Source organism: Corylus avellana, chromosome 3 (genome assembly GCF_965113065.1).
Source record: "Corylus avellana chromosome 3, dhCorAvel1.hap1.2, whole genome shotgun sequence".
Classification (NCBI taxonomy): domain Eukaryota; kingdom Viridiplantae; phylum Streptophyta; class Magnoliopsida; order Fagales; family Betulaceae; genus Corylus; species Corylus avellana.
Genome location: NC_142492.1, coordinates 36,614,798 through 36,627,580, shown reverse-complemented (window position 1 = coordinate 36,627,580; position 12,783 = coordinate 36,614,798). Strand labels below are relative to the sequence as shown.

Below are 12,783 nucleotides of genomic sequence, written 5' to 3'. Positions count from 1 at the left end.
TATGGTTTATCTAATTTACAATTAGTTTTATGTGGTATTAAAATGAACTCAAAGATCTATGAGGTATGATAAAAAATATTTTACTCTTTATAGTCAAATTTTATCTACTTACTTAATATATTCCCTTAAAAAAAATGATTTTACATTTTTTCCTGATTTTACATTAACACATTTTATAATTTAGAGGGACATTAGCTAAGGCCTAAGAGACGGTAATTTGAGGAGTGCAGTGCATGTATTACTATTATTATTATTATTATTATTATTATTTTTCCTGATATTCTTTTTATTTGATATTAGGCCAAAATTGAACGGAAAGGAACGGAAGTTAGTCAACGACATTTCGAACATTGGAGGAGAGCCTTGTAGCATTTCTCTTTCACTCAATAGCCGAGTCAACGCCGTAAATCAACTGAACACCAAACTCCAGGAAGCGAATTTTCCCGGGAAAGCACTATAAAAGAGAAACCCGCGCGCGAAGCAGGGAAAAGTGCTTTGAAGAACCATACATTTTCGATTCTCGTGCTCCAAACGCATTTGAGAAAGGAGCGCGAGAGAGAGTCAGAAACTCGAACGCCAAAATATTTACCCAGAAATGTCTCCCCACGATGACTCTCGCAAGTCTCTCATCCCAACCTTCCTCTATTCTTCTTCTTCTTCTTCTTCTTCTTTGTTGAAGAAAACGAGGCCGTTCGATTTGGACACGTTGAGGACGACGAGCCCTCATGGATCATCATCCTCGTCGAAGAGTTTTGTGGTTCCGGCACCGAAGGAGAAGATCGAGATGTACTCACCGGCTTTCTACGCCGTGTGTACGGCCGGTGGGTCCCTCTGCACTGGTCCCACCCACACGCTCCTTACTCCTCTCGATGTCATCAAGTGCAATATGCAGGTCCTCTCTCTCTCTATCTCTCTCTCTCTCTCTCTCTCATTTTCTTTCTTCTACTAATTTTTAATTAATTAATTAATTCTCGGTCTTAAACATTTGCTTATTTCATTGATAATCTTTCTGTATTCTGTTCGGAAAGCTCATAACTTGTCACTAATGGGATCATCTGTGACGTTGAATTCTGTTTTGTGATTGGAAATGCAATTCTGAATGATTAAATCAAATATTGGGTTCGTCTTTATTCGGCTATTTATTGGTTTATGTTACAATCTTTGATATGAGTCCTCAGTCCTCTCATAGGAAGGTGATCAGATCCGAATTTACAAAGAAAGCGAGTTTGTATGTGAAATTGGTGTCGTGCTTTCAATTTTCAATGGGTTTTGACTTTTCAATCTATAATATGTAAATGATTCTTAAATAATTTGGTTGGTGGCTTGAAAATTCCTGTTGAACCCCTCAAGGGATTCGAACAAAGTTTGGTCTCCACTAAACTTTGAACTGTGGTCTTTCTACCTCTGAACTTTGAAAAGAAGGCGGCGGCGGTTAAAGCCGTAGATTTTTTATTTTTTATTTTAATGGGTCAAACTGGTTGACTTGTCAAATTTCGAAGTTCCAAGTTATGTTCAAATTACTGTATCTTAATAAGACAAGGGTTAGTTAAGTTGTATGTATGTATGTATGTATGTATAATGTATGTGTCCCTCAGACTCGTTGGAAATTGGAGTAAGATTGGTGTTTCCAAAAAATTGCAGATTGACCCAGCGAAATATAAGAGCATCTCGTCTGGATTTGGAGTTTTGCTGAAGGAACAGGGAGTTAGAGGTTTCTTTAAAGGTTGGGTGCCCACTTTGCTTGGTTACAGTGCGCAAGGTGCTTGCAAGTATGGATTTTATGAGTTCTTTAAGAAGTACTACTCGGACATTGCTGGTCCTGTGTATGCCGCCAAGTACAAAACCTTGATCTATCTTGCTGGTTCAGCATCTGCTGAAGTGATTGCTGGTGTTGCCCTCTGCCCCATGGAGGCCGTGAAAGTTCGTGTCCAAACTCAGCCTGGGTTCGCCCGAGGTTTAGGAGATGGGCTTCCCAAGTTTGTCAAGTCTGAAGGAGCTCTTGGGTATGGAACTATGCAAAACATTTTGGCTTTGTTATGTGGTAACTATGGAATTACTCGCTTTCGGAATTTTAATTTTATCATTGTTTGATTGTGCAGCTTGTACAAAGGGCTTGTTCCTCTTTGGGGTCGTCAGATTCCATGTAAGTTGAAGCGTTTCAATTGTTTCTTGTTACTTTTACTTTTCTGGTTTATTGTATCTATCAGCTCAGGAATGCAAGACAGTTTTGATTTTATTGGTTTTTGGACAGATTGGTATGTGCAACTGCAATTTTTGTTCTGTGATTGATTGAAACATTTTGTAGTTATCTGGTTTAAGAAATGTTTCTTCTTGTTTATGTACCAAACGACTGGGAACTAATTTATGTGCCTGTGATGAGGCATGATTTTTGTGTGAAAAGTGGCCAGCCGTAGCGAGTGGAGTTTTTGATTTGTCTCCATCAAATTAACTACACTTATGTAATTGGTTTGGTTGTAGGAAGAATTGAATCTTATAAATTCATTTCATTAGGAAGTTTCTGATGATCAGAGTTTGTTTTCTGCAGATACCATGATGAAATTTGCATCCTTTGAGACTATTGTGGAGATGATGTACAAGCATGCCATCCCAACCCCAAAAGACCAGTGCAGCCAAACTCTGCAGCTTGGGGTGAGCCTTGCTGGCGGATATGTGGCTGGTATATTCTGTGCTATCATCTCACACCCTGCTGACAATCTGGTGTCTTTCCTCAACAATGCCAAGGGTGCAACTGTCGGTGATGTGCGTGAATTCTTTGCATAGGACTTCAAGGATATATATATATATATATATATATATATATGTATGCAGATATCTCTCTTCTCATGTGCTCACTTTGTTTGTTGTATTTGTCTGTTGCAGGCTGTAAAGAAGATGGGATTGTGGGGTCTCTGTACCCGTGGCCTTCCTCTTCGTATAGTCATGATCGGAACCCTCACGGGTGCCCAATGGGGAATTTATGATGCTGTCAAAGTCTCTCTTGGGCTGTAAGTATCTTTTTCCTGCATTTGCTGAGATTAATTTCTGCTTTGCTTTGCCTTGCCATGTTCCTTGTATTCTCTAACATGCTTGAATACTTCATTCGAAGGAAGGCTGCTCTCCATGATTATTCAATCATGACATGTGTCTTGTTGTTCTTTTTAGGCCAACTACTGGTGGTGTTACTCCTGACCCTGCTGCCACAGCACTTGCGAAGGTGTGAGTCTAGGTGATGGTCAACAGTCAAATGTTACGAAAGGGTTTTTTTTTTTTTTTTTGATCGATCATATAATATTTGTGTGCCTTATTTGATTCTTGAGTGAATGGTTTTGATTTCATCCTCAAACTCAATATATAGTATCTATTTGGTACTTGGTAATTCTGGGGATTGGTTTCCCCTTGAAGGAATATATTTATATAATATGCCATTTTTTGTAATTGGTTTTTGCATTACTCTTCCCTGTTTGTTATTGTGCTCATTTTCAGTCAGAAGAAAAGAAGACAGATCCCTCTCAATCTTATTATATATCGCATGGACCAAGCTCCTAACTGCAAACGTATGTACAATGCTACTGTTCTGTTGATTAAATGAACAAACTTTCAGGGTAATCACCTAGGAATAAGGATCCCAATAATTGGGTGTGTGCCCTTGTGGGGTCCCCTTATTCCGAGTAACCCAGAGTGTAAGTTTCACTTATCCAAGACATGCTAGTCATACAAACCCCATCTCTATGGGGTTGCTTGAATTCCATGCAATTCAGAAAATCAATAGCAGGAAAGTCTGATTTAATCACGTATTTATCACTCGTTTGACTAAGGATTTGGTCATGCCAAAAAGTTCAACAATATTTTGTTGGCAATTTTTTTACATAACCTACAAACTCGACACAAAATTAGTGAATTAGGGTACTTACATGGTCTTCTACTTATGCCTCAATATGAACTGAATTGAACACGCATATGCGAATTGCCACAATTAAATTTTCCCTTTGACTTCGTACCGTAATTCTATTGCATCCCTAGCTTGGGGTTTTTCTAGGATAAAGTATTTGTGACTAAAATTAGTGGCGAAGTCCAAATTTTATTTTACAGGGGCAAGATTGAGAAATAAAGTTTAAAAAATTAAAGAATATAATTAGCGAAATAAATAAATAAAAAATTAACAAAATTTAATTATTGTTTTAAACATATAAATGTAATTTGTAATTTATTTTTTGACATGTACTTAAATTGTGAATTTTATAATATAGGATCTATTGGTAAAAAATCTCTAAATCTACCTTGACACAGGCTCATTTAGATTGAATTAGGACTTAATAGAATCATTATTAATTCTTCATAATCTCTAATAACTAAAATTATATATACATATCTGCATCCAATTAAATACAAAATACTCCGAATATGGAATAATATTCCTCACACTTCTCCTCCAAGATGAGGTTGATTGATGGTTTAAAAATACAATTCCATAAAAAAGTGGGTCACTGTTAAATCAATAGCCAATTCATTTGTTGTCAACGTTAGTTATATATATCCGCGAAATGTGTACATGCAAATTAAGGTATTTTTATTAGCTAGATTTAAATACCGCATCTGAAGGCAGCCACTTACGTAGGTTTGCATGCAGTTGTTGGGGCTGAGATGAGAAAAGGGGTGGACGAAGAAAGAAGAGTACTAGTTCTAAAGGTTCACGACATGCATATACAGTTATAATCCTAGTACTAGTCGAAAACCATGTAATTAACCGATTACAACAAAATCCTAGTCCTTATCAGTCAATAGACCTTAATTAATTAAAACATTATATATATATAGCGAGTCGTGAGAGGTATATATATATATTAGCTGCAAAATAAATAAGAAAAAGAGATGGAGGGAGCGAGAGAAATAAAGAGATCGAGATCGAAGATGGCTGCAAGGTACGTGTTGTATCCATATGTAATCAAGGCAGAAATGTACTATGATGCACTTATGCAAACATATCAGGACCAACTCCACTACGACCTGCGACAACATCAACCAAAGCCACTGGATTACTCACAACTCACTTCCTTTTTGGATTTTGATAACCCCTTCCTTTCACCATGGCACAGAGACCCTCCTCCTCCTCCTCCTCCTCCCAGTGATGATGATGGCAGTACTTCAAGTAATGATGGAGAACAACCCATCAACAATATTCAATCCACTTCATTCTTCAGTCATGAAGTGAGTCCTCAAATCTTGTGATTCTTTGGGTCATTTTGAATCAAAAGCCAAGAGAGAAGAAATTATATACAAACATTATGAAAACAAATACTTTTCTAATTTGGTTTTTAGGTTTTCGACATGAAGCCTGAAGATCCAGATGCGATCCTATTCATAGCTTGTGATCAAACTAGCAAGCTTTGCACCATAAACGTCGACGAAAACAAACAGAGGTGCACCTATTGCACAGGATCCCGGTCCCTTTAGCCCAAGAGTTTCACTGCAATTTTGTATTTCCTTTGAAGTTTTCATTACTAATTTTGTTTAAATGTGCTATACTATACTGCAGTGTAAAGTGTAATAGGGCAACCTATTGTACAGGATCTCCGGATGAGATCCCTTTATTTAGGGGTAATACTTTTTACGTTTTCTTCCTTAAAATTGTGTTGCTAAATAGATGTCTAGTACGTGAGACTATTTACGAGTCGATTGGTCCATATTTATTTGTTCTTTCTCACTAATTTTGGCCAAAATTATAATTAATACTCCGATCTCAGCTCCATAACCAATGCAATTCCACCGACAAGGTTGTTTAGCAAAACCCAATAGGCGAGTTTGATTGCTGAATGGAATGAAACTAAAGTTTGCGGTGGTGTATATCTATTTACACCACCCTTGAAGGCTGGAATTCAATCACACCCATGAAGGCCAAAAAAATGTTTTTCGAAGCATTTTCATGGTTCCAAACAACCAACAAAAAATACTTCTTTTTTAGAAAATGTTTTCAGCAAAAAAAAAAAAATCTCGACAGAAAATATTTTACGCGAAAACAAATAGGCCTTAATTTATTTATATTCCACACAATTTAATTTATGCGAGGGAAAAAGAATGCAAGAATTATTATATTCTCAACACTCGAAAAGCTTATAACAATGTGATCAGAAAACTTCTATTATATTATTTATGTACGACTCTGTTCTTGATTCAGACTAAGAGGGTATACTGTGTCGAATACAATTCTTGCAAAAACATGCCTTACTTCTTGCATCCCTCCCAGAGCCAAGGACTCATAGTCAATCTTCCTGCCTTGCTTTGTCACAAATCCCTTCTCAGGGCCCGCTCTCACACACTCAAAAATCCTGCACACCTTTAAATATGATCCCAATGGGATAAATACCTGCAAATTGAGATTGAAAAGAAATTGGTGTGCGTTTAGAATCGCCCAATGAACTAAGATGTGTCCAAACACATCAATCTCCTCGAAACGCAAAATAAATAAATAAAAAGACGCACCATATCTGAATAAGGTGCTCGAGGGTAACCCGCCATTGCCTGAGATACAAAATGCTCATCAGTCATCTTACAGAGTGCGCCTTTAACAGATGCTGCAAGATCCATAACTGCATCTGTTAATGCATGAAACTCAAGATTCTGTGGTTCTGATAGTTCATGAAAGCTGGAATCATGGGGTGCAGTTATTTTCCTTGCTATGTTTACTGCTTCTGAAATATCTCCGCCATTGTGGACTGCAAGGCTAAATGCAGCAACAACCAAAGGAACTCTAGGCTTCTCGGACAGTGCTTTATGGAATGCTAAGATCCCAACCCTGAAAGCGTAAACCCATCATGAGTCTTTCCTTGGATCTCAATATATATGGGATATATATATCATAATCTACTTGGGTCACATTACCCTAATCATAAGGGAAAAATTAAGTTCACAAAATTAAAACACATGTTTTGATTGTCCCCTAAGATATCCTATTCCTTTTAAAACCTCAAATTAAAAAAAATAATTTTTTTTTTTTAAAAAAAAACATTTTTTTTTTATAAGTTCTTTAAAAATAAACATGGTAGAGGAGTATGTGGCAAGCATAGGCACCTTCATGTTCTTTAAAAAAGAAACATCATAGGCATATAACAACAGAATCTCTATATGATCAATTATATAAATGGTAAGGCAAAAAAAATGTAGCTTCCATACTGAATATGTCAAATTGGAAGTCTGAACAATAGTGCTACAGAAGGCCTAGAACTACACGACTATTATGCCGGGATGCCTCAAGAGCTTATTGGGAAAATAACAAATTCAATTCTCTTAAGATTTACCTACAATATTTGGCAAAGAAGAATTTGAGATACAAACTTCATACACAAAGCTTCATATTTGTATGCAAAAACAATGGTATATCATGGAATACAGGCAAAAAATAGATATGATTGCTTAGCAATTGAAGTGTTTAAGCCATTTGAAAGAATACTTCATGGCTTGTATCACTATTTTATGAGATATGGATAACAAATTAAGAAAAAAAAAAAAAAAAAAAACTGTTTTTGTAAAAGCTTACCATAAGCTACTGTGGCATGGCCGGTCAGGTGCCAGAAGTTTATCCATATTAGAAAGCAGAGACTGCAGATGAAACACCAGAAAATGGGGTCAGTTAAATGCTACTCAGCCTCCAGGCCTCTTGAAATTATATCCAAGTAACAGATATTATGATACTGATGCAACTAAAAGCTATACTATAAAAATCAAAACTTAAAGGAAGAGAAACCTCAGATCCATTGTTGTGTATCTAGGAGTGTTCAGAGCATGCATGAAATGATTAAAAAAAAATATATAAGAAAACCAATATACATACATCCAGAATGCACTATTGATGGTGGCAATATGAGGGCCGGGAAAATACAAGAAATACGACTAAGATAGTGTGCAAATCTTCATAAAATGTAATTGTAGTCCATTGTGACACTTGCATGACAATATTGAGAATAAAAATGATGTAGTAGTGATATTGCCATGTGGAGGAAGTCATGAGTTGGGCTGTTGGTTTATGATATATTTGTGTAAAAAGTAAGTAAAAACTAGAGAATGAGTTTGAACATCTAACAACCGCGTTTTTCTAGCATTTTCCCAAAGACAAGGCTATTTGATATTCTTAAGAAGCATGAAGCATATACACAAAAGGACAAGAGTTGAAAGTTACCAAAAGCATGTTAGATCCCTTGTCGCGTCTTTGGAAACCATGGTGAACAAAATAAGCTGCCTGCAATATGAAGCTATATTAAACTTGCAATACTCTGACTGACAAGAAGCAAAAGAAATTCAATTCTCAAACTTTACCTGAATGGGTAGAAGTATCTCTAAGAGTCCAAATTTCCATAGTAACCTCAGAGAAGCTTCTGCAGATCCATATGCTAGCATGTAATTCATTTCCAGCATAAGCCTCGCCTAAACATATTGAATGAGAAATAAGTTAGGCCGGAAAAATTTTATGTATACCAATTGCAAGGAAACGATAAATGAGAAAATAAAAATGCTCTTTAGCCACCTTATCAAGTCTTACTACTGAGTGAGACAAATTTTTAATAGAATGAGCTGTCTCCCTTGAAAAACGAAATCCTAAACGAGCAGCAATTCTTATTGCACGCAGAATGCGAGCTGCAGATATATGACATTATATATTATTTTCTTGGCAAACACTTCAAAGTGTTCAAAGTGTGTGTTCCCCCGGTAAACCTCTTGACACAAAAAAAAAAAAAAAAAAAAAAAAAAAGAAGTTCCCATTTATATAGTAAATCATAAATAGGAAACACTACAAATAACGCACCACAATCCCCTTGAAACGAAGAACTTGCAGGAATCACAGTTTGCACCTATGCCCAGAGAAGACTACGTGAGACAAAGTACATCTCCATCTAGTCTAGAGTAATTCAAGAAACCACAACTGTTAAGAAATACATGCACACTTTAGCTTTTCTAATATCTTCTATTCCTCCTGTGTAGTCATATACTATTCTTGCATATGGATCAAAAATCAACCTGCAATAAGAAAGAGGCAGACTAACTTAATGAAAAGAAAGAAGCTATAGAAAATAAATTCAAAGCCATACGACAAAAAGGAAATGAAAGGTTTAAATTTTCAGGTTACAAGGTCTTATTATCAACCCGTTAATTGTAAAGTCCCGCTGCAAACAATTCTTCCAACGAATATAATCCTTCTCATCACAACTAGATGGTCTTTCAAGATCATCACCCAAGTCCCTATCAAAGTTTCGTCCACGGGTGCTAAAACTTGAAACCTGACTTGGACAGACAATTAAGTTATATCAAAAAAAAAAAAAAAAGAAAGAAAGAAAGAAAAAGTATGAATAATATTCAATCTGCTAAGACAGCCAGGAATCATGTTAAATGTTTGCCTGGTTAAGAAAACTTCTCAACTTGTGAATAAAAGATATATTAGAATGACACAAAAATGGCAAACCTCCACAATTGTATCATCAATGTGCACATGGCATATAGGAAACCATTTGCCAACTATCTCACACCACGAAAATGTTCTCATAACCTGCAAATCAGGTCAACATTCATCTTTGTATGTTAAAGTCTACATTGTAAACTTTATCATTAAATTACACTCATAATTAGCCTCTTATGAAACTTATAACTCCGTATATGAAAAACAGTTTCATGCAGCAAGAAGCATCAAGCGCAAGAAGCAAGTTCTAACTTACAACATCAACACCATTGAGTGGAAATTGAGACCAACCTCTTTAAGTTCAGCTGAGGTTATTATATCAAAATCCTTTGGTGTTCGCTTTAAGATAAGATCCCGTACACAACCTCCTACAAGGTAAACGTCATAACCTAAAACATAAAACAAAAAAGACTAGTGTTTAGACACCATAAGCATAAAACAAGCATTCATAATAATAGATTATACGTAACAAATATGTTAACCAAAATATAAGCCTTATCCCCCCAAAAAAGCTAAATGCTTCCCACTAAAACAAAGAAGACAAACATCAGAACACAGTTAAACAAGATGAATATAACCAATATCTGTTGTGCAGATACACTGTGCCCAAGTTAGTCTTTTAAATATCATTTTAGCATCCAAGAGTATGGTTCACGAAATGTTAACTTTCAAGGAACCTCTACAAGATGGCTAAGCCCATTACTGCAATGTAATTACTTTCCATTAAAAGCAACACAAATCGAATTAACTTTGAAATATAAAAGCATACATGTAACTCTTTCACCATTCTTCTATATAAAAATCATCTATAAGCCAAGTGATACCCTTTCTCTTGAGCCCATTCATAACCTTTATCGCAGGCTTAGCAAACATCGAAGTACTAATTCCAAGCTCTTCAGAGTTCAACCTCTTCCAGTCTCCACCAACTTCACCCCAAATGGACAAAAAATAAAAAATAAAAAATCAAACCTCTCATAAAACAGAATAAAGCAATAAGAAGTTCAAAAAAATTCTGAACCATAAAAAAACCCAAATTCACAAAGAAAGTAAAAAGCTTTACTTGCCTCGTCCATGAACCGAATTGCTTGTATGAGTGTCTTTGATGGTAGTAAGACACTCCGGCTCATCAACTGCCTTAACTGCCGCCACTGAACTCAGTCGAAGCTAAACAGAAATGCAAACCAATGATTAACACAAAGAACCCACAAATGAGACATGACAAACTCCTAGAGTATTAATTGAATGATTAAACATACATACAAACAGATAAGTAAATAGAAGTATGTGCGTAGGATTACCTTGCGAACGCGAAAGCGGACGCAGTGAAGGAAAGGGAGACGGAGAGGGAAATCGGGTCTGCATGCGAATCCAAAGCCCGAGATCGCCATTGGAGAGGCGCTAGCTCACCATGTGATGATGGGGCTTAAACCCCACGAGAAATTGGATGCAGTCGGTCGTGAATTAGGGTTTAAGACAGCAAGAGAGTAAGGGTTTTAGCATTTTTAGAAAGTAGGAACATTAAAGATCAGAACATTGATATTCCGACCTTACTGAAGGCCCACGGTGAGTCTAGACCCAATACTAGGCTTGGGTTTGGGTTTGGGTCTGGGTTCGGGGTTTGGGTTGTGATGAATTTTATCCACTTCTTTTATTTCTAATCGATTATTTAGCCCAATAAAAAAAACAAAAAAAAAAAAAAAAACCATTTGGGTAATCCAATGACTAACAAGTGAGGATAGTCTGGATAGAGATAGCAATTATGTTGCTTAAATTGCTTAACAATGGAGTAAATATAAGAGAATTTTTATAAGGCTTATCTGTTTGAATAAGTCTTTGGCATTCTGCCTACTACTCGAACAGATGGCATGGACACCTTAAGGGCTCGCTCTCTCTCACATTCATTTACATAATTGCTAAGGATCTAAATCCAACAAGTTACGAGTTATTTGTTTGTTCTTTTTTTTTTTTTTTGACAACTTAGGTTGCATTAATAAAAGAAAGGATAATACAAAAGGTGAGGGTGTTACACACCCTGATCCTATATTGAACAGAAGAATAATTTACATAAAATTGATAGCTTATAAAAAAATATTCATGGATGCTACGTACTACGTTATTTACTTATTGTATAAAAATAAGCTTTATAAGTAATTATAGATAAGCTTCAAATTGACTATTTCTTTTAGGGGTGATAACTAAGATGTGACTAACTCCATAGATTCCTGTAGTATAAAATAAATCCTAACAAAATTTGAGAATAAACCAAGAAAATGGCTCCACCCCAATAGTTTATAATTTATTGTTGAGTTTCGACCACCATCTTCAATATATATATATATATATATATATATATATATATATATATATAGCTTAAACCACACCAATAATTCTTTGGGTTTCAGGAATCAAAAGAAAGCTCTAGATATATAGTAGAGATCGATGCTTGGAGATCTCTTCTCAATCTGATCATGAAATTCCCTTCCAAATCTTTTAATTAATTCTGATTGAACTCTGTCATCTTTACACTGTGGGATTAAGATAAGAATATACTATATTGACACGCGTAGTGATGTCTAAATCTAATGTCTTGGCATGGCATTGAATTCAGAAGCATTAATCGCGCGCAGTGACAAAACTTGCATTGCAGTTATCGAAGGTGACAGACAATCTTGTCTGTTTCTTTTAGCTAATTAAGACGTACATAGCGAGATACTCGTACACAAAACTACGGCCCCAGGCCCCCAAGTACTGCCGTCTGCCGTCCTTGCACTCCATGGCAAGGATCGATGCTTTACGAGAGAAAACATGTGTACGGAATATTTCTCACAAAAACTCTCCGTTGTGTGCAAATCAACGAATATGCTATACGCGTTATGAGATACCGCGTGAAACTTTGGATCGATCCCTGAAAGTGAAAGTGACTTGAAGAAAATGACCCTAGCTTTTCATGTGACTTTGTAGACACTCGCAACTTCGTGGAAGAGCTTCTTAGTTGTTTTTATGCTTTGCCCTCTTGCCTTCTATCAACATCATTTTCAACTCATCACTTCTTAAATTGAATCTTGTTTTTGCTTGCTTTTCCCTTTTAAACGCAAACATCCATATATAGAAGCCCGCTAGGGCTAACTGCGTTCGTCTTTTTGTTTTCTCTTCTCAAAACAAAAAACGGTTAGAAAAATAATACGCTCCCAAATAAAATTAGTACCCTATCTAGCTCATATATCAAATTGAGCCTTTGGCTTTATCTTCTCTCAATAGTGGAGCACGCTACTAGATAGATGCCTACAGTCTAAGAGCGCTCAAAGAAAAAATACGTCTTCTTCAAAACACATTAACAAACA

At 36.1% G+C, this 12,783-nt stretch overlaps 2 protein-coding genes across 2 annotated transcripts; one reads left to right on the top strand and one right to left on the bottom strand.

Annotated features, from left to right (window-relative positions):
• The first annotated feature begins 378 nt into the window (after positions 1–378).
• Positions 379–3,429, top strand: LOC132173323 (mitochondrial phosphate carrier protein 3, mitochondrial). Its single transcript, XM_059584786.2, has 6 exons — positions 379–892; positions 1,642–2,003; positions 2,100–2,143; positions 2,546–2,760; positions 2,881–3,005; positions 3,163–3,429. Exons 1-6 carry the CDS (start codon positions 596–598, stop codon positions 3,218–3,220), a joined length of 1,101 nt encoding a protein of 366 aa, XP_059440769.2. The 5' UTR covers positions 379–595; the 3' UTR covers positions 3,221–3,429.
• A 2,690-nt stretch (positions 3,430–6,119) lies between these two features.
• LOC132175828 (Polynucleotide adenylyltransferase family protein) lies at positions 6,120–10,952 on the bottom strand. Its single transcript, XM_059587889.2, has 14 exons — positions 10,741–10,952; positions 10,507–10,606; positions 10,267–10,368; positions 9,734–9,831; positions 9,449–9,532; positions 9,133–9,266; positions 8,934–9,006; positions 8,795–8,840; positions 8,516–8,625; positions 8,308–8,415; positions 8,171–8,230; positions 7,532–7,593; positions 6,478–6,790; positions 6,120–6,361 (listed from the first exon to the last, which is right to left on the bottom strand). The coding sequence occupies exons 1-14, from the start codon at positions 10,828–10,830 to the stop codon at positions 6,146–6,148; spliced, it is 1,596 nt and encodes a 531-aa protein (XP_059443872.2). The 5' UTR covers positions 10,831–10,952; the 3' UTR covers positions 6,120–6,145.
• Between the last annotated feature and the right edge of the window lie 1,831 nt (positions 10,953–12,783).